The sequence below is a fragment of the Bubalus kerabau genome, chromosome 15 (genome assembly GCF_029407905.1).
Source record: "Bubalus kerabau isolate K-KA32 ecotype Philippines breed swamp buffalo chromosome 15, PCC_UOA_SB_1v2, whole genome shotgun sequence".
NCBI lineage: Eukaryota > Metazoa > Chordata > Mammalia > Artiodactyla > Bovidae > Bubalus > Bubalus kerabau.
Genome location: NC_073638.1, coordinates 31,426,965 through 31,450,922, shown reverse-complemented (window position 1 = coordinate 31,450,922; position 23,958 = coordinate 31,426,965). Strand labels below are relative to the sequence as shown.

Sequence of the window (23,958 nt, the reverse complement as noted above, 5' to 3'; positions counted from 1 at the left end):
AGTTGGGGAATTAAGATCTTTCATGCTGCATAGTGTGGCAAAAAAAAAAAGAACCCCCTGATACTCCATGTTTTGGATCCTGAACAAAACCATCCTTGCTGAACTTCAGTTCAGTTCATTTGCTCAGTTGTGTCCGACTCTTTGCGACCCCATGAATCGCAGCATGCCAGGCCTCCCTGTCTATCACCAACTCCCGGAGTTCACCCAAACTCATGTGCATCGAGTCAGTGATGCCATCCAGCCATCTCATCCTCTGTCGTCCCCTTCTCCTCCTGCCCCCAACCCCTCCCAGCATCAGAGTCTTTTCCAATGAGTCAACTCTTTGCATGAGGTGGCCAAAGTACTGGAGTTTCAGCCTCAGCAACTTGCACACCCTTAATTTCAAATCTGTCCAGCCCAGAATGGAGGAAGAGTGTTCCAGACCAAGTGGTTACCATGTGGGCTATGAAAATGCAGGCATCCTCAGGAAAAGGGGCACTTAGCCCTGCTCCTCCTGGCTGAGCTGGGGACCTTTGCACTCATTGGGCTTACTTGGGATGAGCTGAATTCCTGTTGGATGAAGGAGATGAGCCTTAATCCTAACCAGCCATCTAGTCCAAGAACTCTATAAGGTTATGCACTTCTCTACTCATTAACTCAGTATTTATTGAGCACCTACTATATGCCAGTAGGCTACTGGGTATAGTAATGGACAAGACAGACTTGGTCTTGTGTGTGTGTGTGTGTGTGTGTGTGTGCACTCAGTTGCTTCAGTTGTGCCCAACTCTGCAACCCTATGGACTGTAACCTACCAGGCTCTTCTGTCCATGGGACTCTCCAGGCAAGAATACTGAAGTGGATTGCCACTGCCTCTTCCAGGGGATCTTCCCAACCCAGGGTCTCCCACATTACAGGCAGATTCTTTACTGCTGAGCTACTGGGAAAGCCCAGACTTGGTCTTTCTTTTATGAAATTCAAGGTCTGATGGAAAGGTCAGACGTAGAAGAAGGAATTCCTGCTTGAGATGGATGCTACAAAATACAGAAGACAGGGTGCTGTGAGAGTGTGTAACGGAACTCAGCACAGGGGACGTCAGCAGAAAATGCCTCGAGGAACTGGCATTTAAGGAGGACCTCAACGATGAATGGTGTTGGCCCATCACAGAAAGGAGCAGGAGAGCAGGACAGTGGGCATTTGCATCCTTTGGAATCATTTGTTTCTTCCCTCCCTGACTGCCCTGGCTCCCCTTTCTGTAATAATTTTAGCAATTTCAATTACTTATGGCTAATCTCTCTGATAAACCTCTAGAAAAATAAACACAGGCTCAGTCTGCTTGACAGTAACATGGACCCAGAGGAGAAAAATTGGCTGCATATATCCATCCTGCCCAAACAAGATAGAGACTGGGGCACAAAGGAGTTATTTCTGCAGGACCTGGCTACTCTTTGGGAATCCAGGGAGCTGCTAGCTGAACAGCCATGGGCCCTCGATCTAATGGGTCATCCTCTCCTCTTCTCCAGGAAATATTCCCAACCACAGAGTGCTGTGAATTGAAATGCCCTCAACGGTGTGTAGGATGAAATAAGTCCAGGACTGTAAAGAACCTCAAAGATCACCTACTATTAATACAACCTCATAGTTTTCAGATGAAAAAACTGAAGCACAGGGAGGAGAAACGGCTTGCCTAGATAAATGCAGTAGAGTGAGGTGGCTAAAAGCTAACTACTTGGGTTACTACCTTGAGCAAAGTATCAAAATTTCTTGCTCATCTCTAAAATAGGGATAAAAGAGGGCTCTCCTAGAGCTGTTGGGTGAGGTTTAAGTAAGAAAATAACTGAAAAGCACTTGTTACAGAGTCTAGCATGCAGAAGGTAGGCAATAAATATCAACTTTGACTAATACTATGTTGACCACCAGTTAGTAGCGGGGCTATAACTATATATGATGAGGCCTCCTGTTCGTATAAGCCTTACCATGCAAGCATAACCCTACAGGTGCTAATATAACCATTAACCATTCAGATGCTGGTGTACCCCTGCCTCATGCCTTCCAATACCCAGCCAGCACCAAGTTCCTTCTCTCTAGAGTCCCCAAGGGAACAACTCTGAGATGTTAACCACCTCTATACACATGGCACAAATGGCATTGTGCCCTCCAGCACAGTGGTGGTGGCAAGCCTGGCACTCTAGCCCTACCTGGGGCAGGAAAATGAAAAGATGATCACAGCATCCAGCAAGCCATGCTGCCTACAATGTTGGGAGCAGCCCAGGCGGCCCACAGACCATATAGTTCCCACTTCCAGGGCCCATTTCCTACTTTTTCTGGACATTTCACGATTCTGACCCTTACCCTAAATCTCTACACTTTTTCTGCCAAGGCGGTGGCTCCCTGCTTTGGCACCAGGCCCATCTCTGCTCACTGACAATAGATTAGGGTGATTTTATCTTTTCTATTAGGCAGTGATTGTGAATCTCTCTGGGTTCATTAGTAGCTGGATAATCCTCCCAGATTTATTAGCTCAAACTGCACTTCCTCCTTCACCTCCTCTCTTCAGATGGCATCTTTGCTATCTCAGCGGCCGACTGGGCTTTGCCCAAAGGCCCTTAATTCTTCACGTCCTTTATCCAAACTCCCATCAGTCTTGCGGAACAACGATTCCCATAGCCAAACCTGGAGGCTGACTGGAGGACAGAGACTGCTTCTAGACTAAAGAGCAGGATGAGCACAGTGAATCCATACCTGTTCGGTGCATGCCTCGCCTGGAAGCACCAGACAGGACCATCAGGCCAGCAGCCCACCTGGGCAAGAGCATGCAAGACGCAGACCCTTTTAGTTATAAGGCAGCTGACAACTTTGCTTCCCTTGCGGCTCAGCTGGTAAAGAATCGCCTGCAATGTGGAGACCTGAATTCAATCCCTGGGTTGGGAAGATCCCCTGGAGAAGGGAAAGGCTAACCACTCCAGTATTCTGGCCTGGAGAATTCCATGGACTGTATAGTCCATGGGGTCGCAAAGAGTTAGACATGACTGAGCAACTTTCACTCACTCACTGACACCTTTATAACAAAGTGCTGGTCTCCACGTATAGGGTCAGCTAGCCTCTAAACAGACACACCAGGGCTTAGGTTGCTAATTGGTCTTCTAGAATACAGGAAAGAGACCTGCGATGATTATTAATCATTTAATAATGCAACAGATATGGCTAGCTAATCAGCATTCCCATATCCTCTTCTCCCTGGGCACACAGGACATGGTGTTTCCCCATCTCCCTTGCGGTAGGTGTGAGCATGTGGCCAAGTTTCAGCCAATGAATTAAGAGGACAGATACTACGGGCCACTTCCAGGCCTGGCCCCCCCAAACCCTCTTGTGTCTGACCCACGGTGTTTTGTCCTTTTCCTGGCCTCTCAGTGGACACGTTAGAATCTGGAAGAAATTTGGGCTTCTAGATGACCTTCTGGAAGGCTGCGGATGATGCGAAACACACCTGGAGGCCTTTGAGTGAGAAACGACACGTCTACTGTGTGAAACCATGGCACTGCAGTTGGCGTTGCCGACCAGATACCGAGTGTTATCCATTGCTGATTTTTCATTTTACCAAGACTTCCTGAGATGGCTTTATGATTCACGTTTTACATATGGGGAAACTGAGGCCTGCCAAGAGCATCAGGGTGCGCAGTTAGGAAGCTCCCAAACTGAGGGTTTTCACCAGGTCTGACAGATTTTATATATATTTACCACTATAAAAAAAAAAAGAGTTTAAAAAAAAGCAATGAAGTTCTGATACTGCTATAATGTAGATGAACCCAGAAAACATTATGCTGAGTGAAATAAGCCAGACACAAATATTACATGATTCCACACAATAATAATATTGTGACTGCACAATAACTGATAAATATAATAAATAAAAACTGGGTTTTTACAGCTTCTTTCTCTCATTAGAAAGCTTTCTAATCAGGATTCTCCACGTCAGCCATCCACTCTCGCTTCTTTCAATGGGAAAACTCCAAATAGAAATAAGAAACACATCTGAACACTTCATACCATTAAGACGGCTATTATCACAAAAACAAACAATAACAGGCATTGGGAGGATGTGGGGGAACTCAAACCCTCAATCATTACTCGTGGGAATAAAAATGGTACGGCTAGAAAAGACTATTGTGTTCTTCAAAAATCAAACACAGGATTACCATATGATCCAGCAATTTCACTACCAGATATATACCCAAGAGGATGGAAAGCAGGGACTTGAACAGGTATTTGCATACCTGTGTTCACTGAGACACTATTCATAATAGCCAAAAGGAAGAAGCAACATCAATGTCCATACTGATGGATGAAGAGATACAGTGTGGTATATATGTAAAGTGGATTACCATTGTTCTTTCAGTTGCTAAATCGTGTCCAACTCTCTGTGACCCCATGGATTGCAGCACATCAGGCTTCCCTGTCCTTCCATCTCCCAGAGTTTGCTCAAACTCATGTCCGTTGAATCAGTGATGCCATCCAGCCATCTCATCCTCTGACACCCTCTTCTCCTTCTGCATCAATCTTTCCCAGCATCAGGGACTTATCCAAGGAGTCGGCTGTTCTCATTAGATGAGGAAAATACTGGAGTTTCAACCTCAGCATCAGTCCTTACAACGAGTATTCAGGGTTGATTTCCCTTAAGATTGACTGGTTTGATCTCCTTGCTGTCCAAGGGACTCTCAGGAATCTTCTTCAGCACCATAGTCCGAAGCCATTACTTCTTTGGTGTTACTCCTTCTTTACCATCCAGCTCTCACAACCATACGTGGCCACTGGGAAGACCATAGCCTTGACTGTATAGACCTTTGTCGGCAGAGTAACGTCTCTGCTTTTCAGCACACTTTCCTGCCAAGAAGCAATCATCTTCTGATTTCATGGCTGCAGTTACCATCTGCAGTGATTTTAGAGCCCAAGAAGAGGAAATCTGTCACTACTTCCACCTTTTCCTCCTCTATCTGCCGTGAAGTAATGGGGCCAGGTGCCATGATCTTAGTTTTTTCATGTATTACTCAGCCTTAAAAAGGAAGGGAATTCTGACACCTAGATGACCCCTGAAGACATTATGCTAGGTGAAATAAGTCAGACACTGAAGGACAAACATTAGAATTCCATTTATATGAAGCATATAGAAGAGGCAAATTCATAGAGACAGAAAGCAAAATGGTAGCTGCCAGGAGCTGGGAGTGGGAGAGGGTGGGGAGCTGCTGTTTAATGGGTTTAAGGTCTCAGTTTGAGGATGAAAAAGGCTCTGAACGTGGATCGTGATGATGGTTACCCAACGATGTAAATATATTCACTGTGCTGAATGATATCCTTAATATGGTGAGTTTTATGTGTGTTTTCCACTATAAAACAAGAGTTTAAAAAAAGGAATGAAGTTCTGATACGTGCTATACTATGGATGAATGTAGAAAACGTTAGGCTGCATAAAATAAGCCAGACACAAAAGACAAATATTACCTGATTTCACACAATAATAATATTGTGACTGCACAATAACTGAACTACCTCGTTCTACGCATTGTCTGGAAATTAATAAAATGGCATTTTAGGAGTCACTTTTATAGGCCGTTAGAGGCTGGACAGCAAAATAAATATCTCCTGTTCTTTTTGGTACCTGGGAAACACAAATAGAACTTCCTTTTCTATAACTTCATTTATTTATTTATGGCTGTGCTGGGTCTTCATTGCTGTATGGGCTACTCTCTAGTTTCTGTATTTCGGCTTCTCATTGTAATGGCTTCTCTGGCTGTGAAGCTTGGGCTCGTGGGCATTGGTAGATGTGGCACGTGGGCTCAGTGGTTGCAGCTCCCAGGCTCTAGAGCAGGGCTCTTCCGGCGATGGGCTTACTTGCTCCACCACATGTGGGATCCTCCCGGACCAGGGATCAAACTTCATTCAATGTGTCTCCTTCATTGGCAGGAGGATTCTTAACCACTGAGCCACCAGGGAAGCCCAGGACTTCTTAAAATAATACCTTCCCTTTACTAGACTTGTGTTGTGAGTCAATTTCTGTGTGGCTGTTATCTCCCAGGGCAGGTATTGTTAGTGTTCACCAGCAGATGAGGTCACCCAGGCTCAGAGAGACTGAGCAATGTGCACTGGATCACACAGCTGACAGCTAGTCAACCTGGAGTCCTTAGTCTTGTCTACTAATGCAAAGGCCTGCACCTTTGTGCTAACTCTCAAATGCAAATCTGAGTGCCTGCTGCATCACTGTGGCTGAATTTAGAGAGATGGGACATGATGGACATCTTTGAGGAATCAGAGAAGAAATAAATAAGAATTAAAGTCCAGGTGGCATCTATATTTGGGGGGAAGGACTAGAGCAGAGGTTCCCAACCTCCAGGATCTAATGCCTGATGAACTGAGGTGCAGCTGATATAATAATAATAGAAATAAAGTGCATAGTAAGTGTAATGTGCTTGAATCATCCAGAAACTATCCTCCCTCCTCCAGTCCAAGGAAAAATTGTCTTCCACAAAAGCAGTCCCTGGTGCCATAAAGTTAGGGACCACTGGGCCTCTAGAGAAGCACAGAGGCTCACCTATGACCCTCTAGATATAGCCCCTCCTGCTCTGGTTCAAGACTCCAACAGCAACTGGGCAGAAAGAATGGACTTAAAAATAGTTTCTTTACTCCTAATAAAGGTCTCTCAGAGAGCTGAGAGCCAAGGCACTAATGAGAAGTATCCAGAATATTCTCTCACTGACTGATTTTTGAAATGGCTTTGCTTCTATTTTCTTGGCTATTACTCAGCCATCATCATTTACACAGTTACTTTTCTGATTTCCTGTTGCAAACTCACAAACTGTGAATCCTGTCATTTCCAGATTCAAAGAACTCTCTGAGGAAGGTACCCTCCCAAAGCTCATCTCATTCTGTGTTCACCCAAGAAGGACAAAAGCCCTTTGAAAGCTGAAAGTATCAGAGTGTGACCAAAATACACACTGTCCTGAACACATATAGCATTTGGCAATTCATAACACAGTTTTCTTTATCCTCACAACAACCGTGTAAGATTTCATTATCCCCATTGTACAAATGAGAGACCTGGGGCTCAGAGAGTCAGTGCGACTCCCCCCAAGTCACACAGCAATTACAAAGCAGAGTGGGGACTTGACCCAGGTCCCCTGACTTCATGGGTCTGTGCTTTCTCCGCAAGATTCATCATCAAAGTCTTTATTAACATTTTGGAGAAGAGGGGGTGGTGGGACATAGCAGGGGTGACGCTTTCTTTTTTTACTTTTTTAAAGCTTTTTTTTCATGTGGATCATTTTTTAAAGTCTTCATTGAATTTGTCACAAAAAGTGGAAACAGTGACAGGTTTTATTTTCTTGGGCTCCAAAATCACTGCAGAGGTTGACTGCAGCCATGAAATTAAAAGACGCTTGCTCCTTGGAAGAAAAGCTATGACAAACCCAGACGGTGTATTAAAAAGCCGAAGACATCACTTTGCCGACAAAGGTCTGTATAGTCAAAGCTATGGTTTTTCCAGTAGTCATGTACAGATGTGAGAGTTGGACCATCAAGAAGGCTGAGTGCTGAAGAATTGATGTTTTCGAACTGTGGTTCTGGAGAAGACTCTTGAGAGTCCTTTGGACTGCACAGAGATCAAACTAACCAGTCCTAAAGGAAATCAACCCTGAATATTCATTGGAAGGACTGATGCTGAAGCTGAAGCTCCAATATTTTGGCTACTTGATGGGAAGAGCCGACTTAGTGGAAAAGACCCTAATGCTGAGAAAAATTGAGGGCAAGAAGAGAAGGGGGTTGCAGAGGATGAGATGGTTAGATAGCATCACTGACTCAATGGACATGAATTTGAGCAAACTCTAGGAGATAGTGTAGGACAGTGAAGCCTGGCAAGCTGCAGTCCACGGGGTCGCAAAGAGTTGATGTGACTTAGTGACTAAATGACAACAATATTGCTTCTGTTTTATGAGGGGTGTTTTTGGCCACGAAGCATGTGGGATCTTACTTCCCTGAGCAGAGATGGAACCTGCACCACTGCCTTGGAAGGTGAAGTCTTAACCACTGGATGCCAGGAAGTCCTCGGATGCCTTCTTTTTTGCATATAATTCTATTTATTTATATTTGGCTCTGCTGGGTCTTCATCACTGTGTGTGGACTTTTCTCTAATTGCAGTGAACGGGGTTACTGCTTAGTTGCAGTGGGAAGGCTTCTCATTGAGATGGTTTCTCTTCTTGCAGAGTGTGGCTTTAGGCACTTGGGCTTCAGTAGTTGTGGTTCCTGGGCTCTAGAGCACAGGCTCAACAGGCTTAGGCTTAGTTGCTCCATGGCATGTGGGATCTTTCTGGATCAGGGATGGAACCCACGTCTCCTGCATTGGCAGGCAGATTCTTGATCACTGAGTCACCGGGGAAGCCTCTGTGATGCTTTCTTAAACATCTCCAGGCCAAGCAACCTCACCTCAGTCTCATTATCATCCTGGGAATTCATTTTTCAAATGACTAGCCTCCTTCCATCTGCAAAAACACTTCTGTGAGTCCTAGCTGCCCTACTCCCTCCTCTTTGGCTACCCTGTCGACCTAACATGGGGGCAGGCTGGCCCAAGGCAGGTGGCCCCTGGCCTGCCTTCTCCCCCTCCTCCCCTCTGCTTCCCAGGCTCCCCAAATGGAACACAGATGGAGTTTAATCTGTCCTTATTCTTCTGCCAACTTGCTGGGCTCCCCCAAATGCCTCCTTACTCCAGGCAAATGCTTTCGCATCACTCTGGGAATAGCCTAATCCTTTTCTTCCCTTTTCCATGTTAATGCCCTGATTTACAGCAGCAGTGTGAGATAGAAAAAATAAATTAAATAAACACGCCAACAAAGCAGTTCCTTCTGCTTTATATTCTGAGGGGCAGTGGCTGGGAGGGGGCACGCAGGGGACTTCTGTGGTGCTGGTAATATTCTATTTCTGGATTTGGGTGTTGCTTACACAGGTGTGCTCACCTGGAGGACGTTCGTTCAGCTGCTCACATATGATCTCCGTGGCCTTCTATCTGTAGGTTAGACCTCAGTTAAAAATTCCAACAATGGAACAGGCAGGTCTGTGGTGGGGCATACCAGGCAAAAGACAGCTGAATGACTTTTTGGCAAGCCTGCTGTGGAGGGAGTCCCTACACCAGAAGAGAAGCTATACAGGATTCTTCAAGGGGGCTTTCAACTCTGACAGCAAAGACCTATAGGATGCTTCAGGGAGAACAATGCCACAGAAGCTGCAAGAAAGGGCTGTTCACAAAACTACCGCTAGGGATGAACAGGGATGGCAGGATCCCAGCTTGTCTTTTTGGGCAGCCCTCTCCTCACCTTTGCAGGACATTTCAGGAGACCTGGCCCTGGCCCCTAAATCCCAGAAGGGACACTGCATGACCCCTAGTTTACCCTACCACCTGTGTTGGCCAAGAAAGTCTTAACTCCCAGGTAACCTTTTCCATTTTCAGATTCGAGAGTCAACTCTGTGAGGTTGAATTCTGCTTCCTAAACACATCAAGGCTCTTGTGGTTCATTGACACCTGCGTGTGTGCTAAGTCGCTTCAGTCGCTTCTGGCTCTTGGCGACCCTATGGACTGTAGCCCCCCAGGTTCCTCTGTCATGGGATTCTCCAGGTAAGAGTCCTGGAGTGGGTTGCTGTGTCCTCCTTCAGGGGATCTTCCAGATCCAAGGATTGAACCCACATCTCTTACGTCTCCTGCACTGGCATTGAGAATAAGGAACAGCATATTCACATACCTGGAGATTTGAGTCCCTTCTAACACATGGACTGCTCTAGGAAGGGGTGTGCCAGTTCATTATTATTCATTTGATGTTATCTGCCTTATATCTTTTAAGAAGGTTACTTTCACAAATGACTATAAATAGACAAATGAGTAATAATAAACTGGCACACCCATTCCTGGAGCAGTCCATATGTGTGAAGGGACTCAAATCTCCAGGTATGTGAGCATGCTGTTCCTTATTCCCAAATGTTATTCTGTTCTTTGTTTGTCTAGGAAAAAGTCTACTTGTCTTTCAGGATGTAGCTTAAAGACCCTTTCTTCTGTGAAGCATTTCCTAACTGCCCCGGGTAGAGCAAGTGGCCCCTGCTCTAGGGTCTAAAGCATTTTGTGTCCACATCTCATGGAATTTGCCACTTTGCAATATGACAGTTTGCAATAGGTTTTTGCTGGGCCAGCTTGGTTTCTTATTCCCATTTTAATTTCTAATGCCTGGCTCAGTGCCTGTTACATCAGAAGTATGTCTGGACGGGGACTTCCCAGAATTTGCTGCCAATGCAGGGGACATGGGTTCGATCCCTAGTCCAGGAAAATTCCACAACTAAGCCTGTGTGCCACAACTACTGAAGCCCGAGTGCCCAAGAGCCCATCCGCTCACCACCAACTAGAGAAAGTCCCTGCAGGAACGAAGACTCAGCACACTTTAAAAAACATTTAAAAAAGTATATCTGGATAAAGGAGCTACTTAAATGATTTGGATATTTTATGCATTTATAAAATACATAAATGCATAATAATTAAACCTCTTCTCTGAATGACTGTTTATAACAGCTCTACCTGTGATAGCCCCAAACTGGAAACAACTAAAATGTCTCTCCATAGGTGGATGATTAAGCAAACAGGTACATCCACAGCAAGAAATATGACTCAGCAAAAATAAAGGGCAAACTATTGATTCACACAACAACTTCGATGGATCCTGAGGGCAATACACTGAGTGAAAAAAATTTAACCTCAAAGGTCATCTACTCATGATTCCATTTACGTAAAAGTAGAAAAGTTAGGCAAAGCCACGGTTTTTCCAATAGTCATGAACAGATGTGAGAGCTGGACCCTAAAGAAGGCAGAACACTGAAGAATTGATGCTTTCAAGCTTGTTCTGGAGAAGACTCTGGAGAGTCCTTGACTGCAAGGAGATCAAACTTGTCAGTCTTAAAGGAAATCAACTCTGAATATCATTGAAAAGACTGTTGCTGAAGCTGAAGTTTCAATAATTTGGCTACCTGAGGCGAAGAGCCAAATCATTGGTAAAGACCCTGAAGCTGGGAAAGATTGCAGGCAAAAGGAAAAGGGGGCGGCAGAGGATGAGATGGTTAGATAGCATCACTGACTCAATGGACAAGAATTTGAGCAAACTCTGGGAGATAGTGAAGGACAAGGGAAACTGGTGTGCTGCAGTCCATGGGGTCGCAAAGATTCAGACACAAGTTAGCAACTGAACGACAACAACAACAAAAGTTAGAAATAGAGAACAGATTAGCAGTTATTAGAGATTAGGACTGGTGGGAAGAAGGAACGTGGATGTGACTATAAGGTAGTAGCGAGATCTTTGTGGTAATGAAATAGTTTTTTTCCTAACTGTAGTAGAGTTACACACATCTACATATGTCTTAACAGACTTGATATTTTGATATCCTGGTTTTGATATTGTACTGTAATAACATAAGATATAGCCATTGCAGAAAACTGGGTTAAAGTTACATGGCATCCCTCTGTATTATCTTTGTGACTTTCTGTGACTCTATAATTATCTCAAAATAAAAAGTTATAGTGTTTTTAAACCTGTTCTCTGAGGTTCTTTCTACTGAATTGAGAGTGTGTATATTTCACAATGTTTCACATGTCTTAATGCTTTATGATTTCAAAATAAACACAGATTAAATTACATCATTTCAAAACGATAGCAATTCCATAATGTAGCTGTCCTTACACCCATTTTACAGACAAGGAAACCAAGGCTCAGTGCTTGTTTAAGGGGCACACAGCTGGTATGGGGCAAAACTAGAGCTCCAACTTGACTCAATAAAATTTCTATAGGCCTGTATTCTAGGCTGCAAAAGAAAATTTGAAAAAAATGGCCTCTGAAAGTGTGTCAGTTATAACACCTTTTACCTAGGACAGGCATAATTTTTGTGCTCTAGTGTTCCTAATTCTAAGCCAGCCCACATTAGGGTCTGGAAATGTAGGGACTGAACTGCCAGCCTGCAACTGGACCTATAGAGGAGATGCAACCATCAGAGGGGTCAGCTAGTGGCATCTGAGCAGAGGTATTAGATTCTTCTAGGCTAAGAATTGTTAGGACAAGAGTCCCAAGGCTCCTGGGTTTCCGTATTTCTCAAATGCCCTGCTTCTCTGGCTGGCCATCTGCTCCTCTGGTCCATTTCCCCTACTGCCCATCTCCAGGGCTTCATTCCGTCACACCCCACTGACCCTAATTAATGATACTGTCTATGCCAAAGAGGTGAGCTGTGAAAATGTCTTACCAGATTAGTGAAGATGTATGTGTAATAGGCTGACACCATCCCTAGTTCCGCTGCCTGCAAAGGGAAGAGAAGGAGATTAGAGTGGAAAATGAAAAACCCACTGGAAGCGCATGACTAGGGAGGGCTCCAGGTGTCTGCCCCTGGTCTGGCTCCCCACCGGCAGAGTAGAACATTTTGACTGACTGGTTCTTACACCACCCTCAACCTTGGAGGACGGAGCACAGAAACCTGGCTTCTAGAGTAGGGTCTCTCTCCCTCCAGCCCACGCCTCCACCCCTGCAGGGACACTCATGGTAGCTGATATTCTCATGTGTACACATTCCCATGGATATAACTGGGGATTACGGAAACCAAAGTGACTTTCCGGGAAATGAAACAAATAACAAAAGACTATAATAATTATTTCCACAACCATTAACAATACCAGTGGCTAACACTTGCTGTTTGGTCTGCATCAAGCACCGGACAGCATTTGGCTTGGGTTCACCTGCTGAGGCACACTATTGCTTGCCCACCACCCCGCCCTTGATAGCTGAGGAAACTGAAGCACCGAAGGCTGTGTAGCTTGTCCAGAAGATCACACATCTCATACGTGGAAAAGATGAAATTAAAGCCAAGCAGCCCAACACGCCCCTTGGAGAACTATGATATTGATGGAATTACTGACACACTCCTCTTAGGGGCCAAGGCACGGACAGGAAAGTGGTGGCTTGTAGGCAATTCCCAAATTAACCCCACCCTCATCAGGGTGGGAGTGAGTATGCCTCATAGGCATCTTCTTCAATCTGCGGCAATGCTGGAAAGAGGTGAATTGTTTGCAAACTGCCGTCTTGTCAGTAGTGAGGAGCAAGTGACGTGCCCTTGGTGATGGTGCACCAGGGAGTCTCAGCCCACGGTTGGGAGCTGCTAGTTCAGATGGGCCTCCTTTTGTCTGATCTTTGCAGCATCATAAATACCTCTATAAGCAACCTTCCGTGCCATGTGCCTGGCTTGGAGTGTGACAGGTGCTACAGAAGCTAACAAGGAGATCATGGAAATAATGAGCCCAGCTCTCCCCAGGTCCCCCATCCCTCCTGACAGTCGGTTAGATCTTCATCATGTAGCCTGCAGCCCCGGCCACTAGGAAACCACTTTTGTCAGGACTGTTGAGGTGCATGATGGTGGGGGGGCGGTAAACAAAGCCAGGGATGATTGCCTTCTCCCTTTATATCTTGTTTATCTCCCCAGGGATTCCAATAACTGTGTGAGCATTCTCACAGGTTCCTTGAAGGACAGGCTGGGGTAATTATTAGGTTGGTGGGCCGAAAAGTTCGTTCAGGTTTTCCAAGTTACAGAATAACCCAGACAAACTGTTTAGCCAGCCCAATATATCATCACCATCCCTATAAGAAATTGAGGCAACTGGGGCAAGATTACAAGGGGTCGTGATGGAGCTCAAGGCCTCTCCTTCCTCTAGCAAAGCTACAGTGGCGCCTCCACTTCTGGGGAGGGGGGCATGGTGCTCACCTCCACCTCTTCACCCACCCCCCAAATTATCCATAGAATAATGCCCTTGCCTCTCACCACTGCCTTGCCTGATGGGAGCCCCCTGGTTCCAGGGATGGGTTGGGGGCAGGGGGCTGAGAAAGGGCACTGTTGGATGGTTAAAACCCACTTTGTGAAATCTGCTGTCCTAAAGATAAAACACAAGAGATCCTTGGTTTTTAAGACCTGAATTCTGGGTAAACATGGAATTCGTTGCTGGAACAGCCGCTCAATAAAATAGGGGATTACTCTGAAAATCCTCCTGAAATCAAGAGACAGTGGAGCACTGCCAAGCTCTGAGGCCAGGCTCAGGAGTGCACAACGGGGCTCCCAGAAGCTCTGGGCGCCCTCTGATTGCACTGCTTCCCACGCTGAGTCTACCTTCCCTCAAGGCCAGGTTGTAACCTCATGAAGGAAGAGCCTGGCGCTTCAGGGAAGCATGCGGATTGAGCCCAGGAAGGATACAAGGTCAGCCTGCTGGGGCTTCTAGGAATTCAAATGGGGATGAGCTTTCCCAAAACCTCACTGCTCACTGATGAGTTTGGTTCCAAGGTTACATGGGCTGGGCGATGACCTCAGGAAAGCCTGCCACTGGCCACCCAGCAGAACCATTTGCTAATAATAGTCATTACAAGAAAATTTCCTTCAAACGCACAGCCATAAACAAGAACTTTAAAGCGTTTTTAATGAAAATACCCAGTACTGGCAAGGGTGCTATAAGACACTTATACACCATAGGTGGGAGTGTAAATCCTTACAGACTTCTAAAAAGGCAAGCTGGCAAATCATATCAAAATCCTTAAAAGCATGCATACCTTTAACTCAGTAATTCCACTCCTAGAAATTTATGCTCTGAAAATATTCATGAATGTGCATAAAGATTTATGTAAAAAGATGTGCATTCCAGCATTATTTATTACAGCAAAGAGTGAAAACAACCTGTATCTCCAAAAATAAAGAGATGGTTAAATAAATTATGGTACATCCATATGATAAGAAATGATGCAGCCATTATAATATTTGTAGAAAAATATGTCATGACATGAGAAAAAAATGCATGGCATATAATTAAGTGGGAAAAAAAAAAGGTTCCAGAAGAGTATGTTCAGGGTGTAATAATTTTGAAAAAGGAAAAAAAAAATGTGTCTCTAAGGGCAGAAAGACTAGATATCAAAATTTTATAGTGGTTCTCTCTCAGTGATGGAATTGTGAATGATTTTTATTTTTTTCCTATGGGCTTTTCTGTACTTTCCGAGATTTCAACAATGAACTAGACATATTTTTTAAAAGGGAGGGAGGCAACCACATATGCTGGGAGCCAGGAAATATTCCTAGGCAAGGGCTGACCCCAAAAGGCTTCCACCTGGGGGCTGTCCAGGCAGGAATCAGCTACTGCACGGGAAACATACGTTCTGATCTGCCCTTGGCAGGAGGACTGAGGGACATCTATCTTGCTCCCTACTCCTCAGTCCTCCCCACCCTCCTGAGAACTCCTCAGCCTGCATCTCTCATGCCCTGCAGCTCTTCCATCCTCAATGACTTCATTGATCACAGCTCCGGACACAAGAGAAGAAAGAGAAAGAAAAACTGTGTGTTGGAGTGTGTGTTTGTGAGTTGGGTATACCCACACAGACAGACGTGGGTTTGGAGCTGCAGAAAATTACTATAGCAACAGGCTGAAGGGACGGCCCTGAGTACTCAGAGAAATTTCATTCAAATCTCTTATTAATTCTGAGACTAAACTAGCAGGGGTGGGGAGGTGAGGAGACAGCGAGGGAGGGAGAGGAAGAGAGAATCATCCTGTGTCTGCTGGGCTCCTTGCAGCCCTGCTGAGGTTAATGAGGAACCTCACTCCCCCAGTGGAAGACGGCGGGCTGCACGTGGATGTGCAATTAAAATGGCACTTGAGGAGGCCATGAGCCCAGAGAGGCTGGGGGAGCTGCTGGAGCCAAGGCGGAGCCTGGCAGGGTCCACTCTGCCTGGGGTTGCTTGCTTAGCCCAGACACCAGTCCGGGACACAGTCCCAGTGGTCCCAAGGGTGCCCAGATGATCGAAGCTGTTTGTCCAGTGTGGACCCCCAGGCACTAACTTTTCTCTCTCTGTCTCTGTCTCTGTCTCTGTGTGTGTCTCTGTCTCTCTCTCTTGGACTGGCCTCACTCAGAGAGTTCCAGTTTCCCTGTGTATACATTGATTCCAGAGCTGATCCCTGTGTCCCTGGAAGGGGGTGGGGAGTGGGGGACAAGTGGACTGATTTCCTGTGAAGAGAACTGAGGCAGGCTGCTCCTCCCAGGGCTGGCCTTGGACAGAGCTGCTCATCTCGCAGACTCTCAGTTTCTTCCGCTGCCGGGGGATGCTATCATGTCCACCTCATGTGGTCACGGAGAGGATTACTTTGAAAAATGACACGGCAGCGCTCAGTAAACGATAGAACACATGTAAAGATTACACACAGGGCTGGCATTCAGTAATACACACGGACGAGACAGCCCTGGCTGTCAGAATAGGGAGATGCCTCTACTCGGTTTGGCAAATAGCCTCAGCCCCCGAGTAGCCCGCCCCACCACCCTTGCCCCTCCTAGGAACCCCTGGACCACAGAGCCCCTGGCAGATCCAGGTTTGGTCAGCGTCTCTGTGATGCTGCATCATCCTACTTTTTCCTCTTATATTTCAGGAGCTGTTCACTGGAACTGAGGCACAACTGTTGGGGTCAGAGGTCCAGCCCAGGGCTCCTTCAGCCTCGGCCCAGGGGGGACACCCAAGGCAAGAAGGGAGCGGAGTGTCAGTTCAGAGGCAGAGGGAGGGAGGGGGATGCTCGGCGCCCACCAGCACCCACCCGGCCCGGCGCCCACCTTCAGGAGGATGGTGTGGGACATGGAGGCGTTGGCATGTATGATGATGGTGGCGGTCTTGTCGTCCCGGATCTCCTTGAGGAGCGGGGTGGGGTCCCTGGCGTCATCCAGCATCCGGACCGAGAGAGTGTCCTTGGAGATAAGGAATTGCCGGAGGAGCTTCTCTAGGTTTAAAAGGCCTGGAGGGGAAGAGAGGATGAAGCCCCTGAGGGTCCACGGTGCTGCCTCAGGAGACACGGGAGCCAAAGCCAGAAAACTCGGGAGGGAGGCAGGGTCCTAGGTCTGGCATCAAGTGGTTAGGCCGGAGCATTGTGCATGGTGGGCCCTCATAAATGTTACATCCAGCTTTTATTTCCATGGGGGAGGTCAGGGAGCAGTTCCCTCCAGGTCACAAAGCCCAGAAAACAGATCTAGCAAAACGCTTTGAAATCCTCAGAGCACAGGGGCTGCTCTGAGACAAGGTATTGTTGTGATTATGAAAGAACAGGGTTTGAACTGCACCCAGCAGGCAGTCAGGTGGGCCCAGAACAACTGGGGATCCTGAGCTGAGGACTCTGCCAGGCCCTTGCTATTCGTTGCTAAGCACGTGGGAGAAGGGATTCCAGATGGATGTCACCCAGACACATGGGTCTTAAACGACATCTCTGAAATGGCAGGCCAGGAGGAGGGTGTGTGCATGGGTGGGGGTCTCCTGGGAAGACAGTGGTCTCAATCCCAATGGAAAAAGAACTATAGGCATTTGCTCCCCAAAGCCAATCAATGACAAGAGTAACATTCATTGAATTCTTATTGCGTTCCAGGTAATGGGCTAAACATTTTAATGGCTCATCTCATTTAAGTCCTCCCAAGATCGTACAAAGTATTCCAGGCCCATAGCACAGAGGCGAGCAGGTGACGGGAGAGGAGGGCCTCTCCCAGACACTGTCACCACACATGGGGACAGCCCGCGGAGGGATGCTCTCTAACCAGTCAAAGAGCCCGGGGTTCTGGTGTCTGCACTGGTTAAAGAAATACTAAATGCAGGGAGGTCATGAATATGACCCCAAAGAAGCCGCTTCCCTGTGCAGGTTAAACCCCCTCCGGATCCTTGAGGACCAAAAGGTAAGATGAGGGGGCATCTGAAGAGCATTGTAAGGACTTCCTTGGTGGTCCAGTGGCTAAGATTCCACACTCCCAATGCAGGGGGCCCGGGTTCCCTCCCTGGTTGGAGAACTAGATCTCACTTGCTGCAACTAAGGATGCGCAAGCTGCAACCAAAGGTCCTGCATGCTGCAACAAAGATCAGAGATCCCCAGTGCCATAACGAAGACCCAGCACAGCCAAGTAAATAAATATTTTAAAAAAAAATAGAGAGGATTGTACCAGCTTCCTCATTTTGTAGAGAAATGACAGGATGTGCCCAGGAAAAGAGCTGGGACCAGAATTCCCATTTCCTCGTCTCCATCCCATGCTCTTCACGAGTCCAGACTTCCTCTTAGGATAAAACCCACCAGGAGAAGCAGGCACAGAACCCAGGGAGGCTTGGCTCATGCGTCTCAGGGCTCGGGGGCGAAAGCCTTGGTGTGCTTTGTGAGCAAGGAAGAGGCAGCAGGGTGGAGGGAACTAGGGAGCAGGCTGCGCCGGGGTGATGGAGACGGAGCCCTGGAAGCCGGGGCCAGTGCCTAACTCCCACCCCCACCCTGGGTCCTGAAAAGGTGGTCCCAGGAACTAGGGGCTGCGGTAGGAGAAGCATTGTAGAAGAAGAATGGAGAAGAACTGGAGAGAAGCCTCTGGAGGGCCTGTCCTTCACAAAGGGGTTTCAGCAACGTGGGCTGTGCAAGCCCAGAGTCGAGTTGGTTTTTCCTTCCTTTCCAAACAGGCCTCAGCGGAGGCTTGTTAGACCTCCTGCTGTTGCCTGTGCCCCTCACGGCTCCACACCACCACCCTCCATCCAGAAGGGCACGGAAGCTGCCGGGGCTCCTCCTGCCAACTTTGATGCAGATCTGGATTCAAGCTCAGGGTCAACTGTCGCTAGCTGTGTGAGCTTGAGAACCACCTAACCTCTTCAAGTCTCAATCTTCATCTGTAAAATGGGCATAACAGGTGAGAACTCACTGAGATCCTATGTGAAAGCAGGCTGGGAGCTGGCATGCATGGAGTCAACATTGCTTCTCTTGTATCTACTCATTCCCATAAGAACACAAAGGTCAGGAATGGCAGCTTAGTGAGGCAGAAGAAGAGGGAGGAAGGTGCTCGTCTGTTCATCCAACACTCAGTGTCCTGGTGCCAGGCACTGGGCTGACAAGACACCAGCAGAGAAGACGGGTCAGGTACAGACCCTGCCCTCCAGGGTCTCAGAGGCCAGGAGCCTGCAGCTAAGTGTGTGCATGCATGTTCAGTTGCTTGCTGCTGCTAAGTTGCGTTAGTCCTATCCGCCTCTGTGCGACCCCATAGACGGCAGCCCACCAGGCTCCCCCGTCCCTGCGATTCTCCAGGCAAGAACACTGGAGTGGGTTGCCATTTCCTTCTCCAATGCGTGAAAGTGAAAAGTGAAAGTGAAGTCGCTCAGTCGTGTCCGACTCTTCGCCATCCCACAGACTGTACCCTACCGGGCTCCTCCGCCCATGGGATTTTCCAGGCAAGAGTACTGGAGTGGGGTGCCATCGCCTTCTCCATTCAGTCGCTTAGTTGTGTCCAACTCTTTGCAGTCCAACTCTATCCTATGGACCACGGCCTGCCAGGTTCCTCTGTCCATGGGATTCTCTAGGCAAGAACACTGGAGTGGATTGCCATTTCCTTCTCCAGGGGATCTTCCCAACCCAGGAATCGAACCCGGGTCTCCCGCACTGCAGGCAGATGCTTTACCGTCTGAACCACCAGGAAGCCCTAGCTAGCTAAGTATATAGTAAAGTTCAAATCATATCCCCAGTACTGTGTATAAAATAGATAACAAGGACCTACAGTACAGCACAGGGAACTCTACTCAATACTCTATAATGACCTATATGGAAAAGAATCTAAAAAAAGAGTGAACATATGTATATATATATCTGATCCACTTTGCTGTACCCATGAAACTAACACAACTTTGGAAATCAACGATATTCCAATAAAAAATTTTTTAAAGCCCCAAATCGTATCCCTATTGTATTTGGTGGCCTAAAAATCTGGTTTTACATGGGGCAGCTGCATTGCATCCTATATGTAAAATTCAGAGAATATTCACATCTTCACAGAGATGTTGTGAAAAGCAAAATCACACTAGGACAAAGGTTTAAGCACCTGATCAAAAGGACAAGGAGATCAGGGAGGCCACAGGACTGGAGCTGCTGGAGTCTTGGCTAGCTCCTTGGCTCAAGGAAAGATTTGTCCTCAGGACACGCTCTAGGGGAGCAGCTGGAGGTATGAGCAAGGGAGGGGTGGTGGGGGTGAACTCCCCACTGGGCCTGGAATGCAGCAGGGAGAACCTTTGGAGTTCGACTGGGAGAGAGGCCAAATGCCCTGGGATCCTTCAGATGGGCAATGAAACTCAGTGGGATGAGACGGAAGCCTGGGGAGTGACAGTACAATTACACACAGCATGGAGCAGCCTGGAAAAGGCAGCCCGGGGACCCTGCGTGCCTTGAAAGCTGGCAGGTGCACTGAGCTCCCAGGGAAAAAGGTCCCCTAGGTGTCAGGAAAATGGGGACCCTGCTCCCAGCAACGCCCACGTGCCCCACCCCTGCGGCCCCTTGGGGGTGCTCTGCTGCCCTTTAAGCAAGAAGCAGCATTTCATCCAACCCTGTTTGCCAGGAGGCAGGGGAGAAGGGTCCCTGGGAGGTCCGCCACCTCCCCCAGGATCTCCTAGGAGTCGCTCCCCTTCCCAGGCTGCACCGAGATTAAAGTAGCAAGAAGAGCACAAGGTCAGCTGCCGCGAATCCCAGCTCCCGCACCACCAGGTGAGCTGGTGGGGGCCACTCCCTCTGCCCCCTGCCCTTCTGTGTACCCATCCATGAGATACGGGTAATGACTACCTTATGGGGGAGTCAAATGAGCAGATCAGTGACTTCACCCAGAAGGCGCCCCACCAAGCTGCTTTTCATCCACCCCTCCCCCACCCCTTCACATCCTAACTCTCCTTCACCCAGTCCCCTCCCCACCAAAACCTTTTCTCCACTCTCCAGCCCCCACCCTCCCCTTCTCTCTTCTTCCAACTCGTTCAGGATTTATTATCCAATTCACAGGATACAGCCTTTGGTTATAAACCATAAGAAACATTTGATAGCATATGCTTACGCATATATGCATATATTACAACAGATAACATGTAGTCTAATTATTTCACAGCGTTGGGTAGGGATCCTATTTCAAACTCTGCAGCTCAGCCCCAGTGTGAGGCAGGGTGCACGGTGCTTGCTGGTGGACTGAGCAGAGACTGTGAGAGGAAGAGACTCTCTCCTAAGAAGTCAAGGGAGAAGCAGTGCCAGGTGGGAGCAGACACCATGTCACTTGAGGAGCCGCTGAAGGAAGGGGTGCCTGGCCTGAGGAAGAGGGGAGGGGCTGTCACAAGACAGACTTGCTCTGGATTTATAGTCAAGGACTACGCCCAGGAACAGTGAATGGATGGAACTCGCAGGGGCCGCACTTAGCTCAGTGTAAGGAAGAAACTCTGTTGGAGCTCTCTAAAGAGGCAGTGGCCTTCATCGTGAGGGAGTGAGTTCCCCATGGCTGGAGGTAATCAAGGAAAGACTGAAGCCCCATTTGAGGATGGTTGTAGAGGAAATTAAACCAGTGGTTGGAAAGATGAACTACAAAGATGTTGGTGTCTTTCTAGCCCAGAGATTCTTTATGAATTAGAAAAGGATCCTTTTTTAAAAAAAAAATTCTAGGAAGTGGAAAACATATGCAGAAGAGGAAGGGTGGTTTAGTTACATTAAGCACATCAGGAGATTTTCAGTGCAGTCTGGCATTTTCCAATTGTTTACCTTACCTCTACCTGTTTAATGGAACCAAGTGTGTTAGTCACTCAGTCCTGTCCGACTCTTTGCAATCACATGGACTGTAGCCTGCCAGGCTCCTCTGTCCATGGGATTCTCCAGGCAAGAATACTGGAGTGGGTAGCCACGCCCTCCTCCAGGGGATCTTCCCAACCCAGGGATGGAACCTGGGTCTCCTGCACTGCAAGCAAATTCTTTACCATTTGTGCCACTAGGAACCCCTTAATGGAACTAAGGTATTTGTCAAAGGCAGCTGTCACCAGAGGGGTTCAAAGCTGCTTTCTTCCCAGCTTCTCCTCCACCTCCACCCTGACGCCCCTATCTTGTGACACCCTTAGCCCAGCAGCAGGTCTAGCTGCCAAGTCCAAGGCTGAGAGGGGGCCTGGGGAACCTATTAGTATTGCTCAGGATGTGATGGGATGGATTGATGTGAAAGCCAGCAGGCTGGCTATTCCAGGAAGGAAGGAGGCTGGCTTCTGGGACGGGGAGGTGGGGCAGGAGATGGATGGACAGGTTGAGAAAGGCACAGCAGGGGTTGGACGGGGCTGCGGGACAAGGACACAGAGACCTGAGTGATGGGTCTGCCGGGGACACAGAGGATGCTTGTATCCAAAAATAGGAATAAGTAATCATTTCCCTCTCCATTGGCTGATTCCCTGGGCTTCAGGCTTTGATCCTGGAAAATGGTAACATTTCCGGCTGGTGAAAGCGTTAGTCACTCAGTCGTGTCCGACTCTTTGCGACCCCATGAACTGTAGCCCATCAGGCTTCTCTGTCCATAGGATTTTCTCCAGGCAGGAATACTGGAGTTGGTAGCCATTCCCTTCTGGTGAATCCAGAGGATCTTCCTGACCCAGGGATCAAATCTGGGTCTCTTGCATTGCAGGCAGATTCTTTACAAGTTGAGCCACCAGGGAAGGCCATTCACACTTTCATTTTAAGCTCCTGTGGGCGGCAGCTGACGTAACACCGACTAGAAGGTGGTGGTGAGGACGCAGTGAGATGGTGAACTCTGCCTGGAGCACCTAAACCCAGTACTTGTCCATTCCCCTCCCCTGACAGGGGCAGGTGCCTCAGCTGTGCTGGCTTCATGCCCTGTTTTTCCAGGGAGCAGATTCTGATGGAGTGAGAGGGATGAGGCTCCGAGGTGTCCCGAGAGGGGCAGGGGCACAGAACAATTTCAAATGCTTGAACAGTGGGCTTATTTTACCCACTTTTCAGTTTTGTCCCATCCCACGCCTAGACCTGGCCCCAAGAAAAGACAGAAAGGGCCAGACCGTGGGGGTCAGAGGAGGAGACAGAGAGGGGATAGAGGGGCAGGTGGAGGCTTCTCGCTCCCAGGAGGATCATCTGCTGCCCTGCTTGGCCATCCAGGCTGCCCCCTTCTCTGACAGCAAGGATGGACATGGGAAAAACCTCACCCGGGGACTCTCCTCGCCTTCTCCAGGGTGTTTGTTTGATTGTGTTAGTTCTTTGTTGTTTTGTTGCTGTTGTTGTTGTTTTTTAATTTTCTTGGCTGCACCACACGGCATGTGGGGTCTTAGTTCTCCCGTCAAGGATTGAACCCCGAGCCTCCTGCAGAGTCTTAGCCACTGGACCCCCAGGGAAGTCCTTGTTTGTTTATTAATTGCTAGGGCCCAGCAGGCATCTCTGAGCTGAGACCTGCTTTTGTTGTTTCCTAAGCTTCTTCACATACTGTGGATTTATCCCCCACAATGGTCCAGGAAGCAGGTATCATCATTATTCCTGGGGAGAGACCAAACAGGTCAGCCCAGGGGGCTCAGCGCTAAAGAATCCACCTGCAGTGCAGGAGCCACAGGAGATAAGGGTTGGATCCCTGGGTTGGGAAGATCCCCTGGAGCAGGAAATGGCAAGCTACTCCAGTACTCTTGCCTGGAGAATCCCATGGACAGAGGAGCCTGGCGGGTTACAGTCCAGGGGGTCGCAAAGAGTCGGATATGACTGAGAATGAGTACACCACACATAGAGACCAAACACTGGAACAGGAGAGACGCAGGGCAGATCTCAGAACTCACAGGCCAAGCAAGGTCCAAACCCAGGTTTCTGATTCCAGGTTACAGAGGTGGTACACAAGTGGCAGAGGGTGTAGGGGCACAGAACTTGTAGCCACACACACAAAAAGGACATTAAAATACCTAGAAACGCTAAAGCAAGCATGAAAAACAAACAAAAAGATGATTTGAACTATGTATAGCAATACCAGGAAAATACACAGCATATTATGCTTGTGACCATGAAGAGTCAATCCAGAACATTCGTTGGAAAGACTGATGCTGAGGCTGAAGCTCCAATACTTTGGCCACCTGATGCAAAGAGCCGATTCATTGGAA

At 47.8% G+C, this 23,958-nt stretch overlaps 1 protein-coding gene across 1 annotated transcript in view; it reads right to left on the bottom strand.

Annotated features, from left to right (window-relative positions):
* The window catches only part of GRIK4 (glutamate ionotropic receptor kainate type subunit 4), a 341,407-nt gene that overhangs the window by 139,558 nt on the left and 177,891 nt on the right, over positions 1-23,958 (bottom strand). Inside the window, exons 5-6 of the mRNA XM_055548398.1 lie at positions 16,653-16,831; positions 12,280-12,333 (exon numbers count right to left, since the gene is read on the bottom strand). Of these exons, the coding sequence (XP_055404373.1) occupies positions 12,280-12,333; positions 16,653-16,831 (233 nt within the window). The remainder of the gene's footprint in view (positions 1-12,279; positions 12,334-16,652; positions 16,832-23,958) is intronic.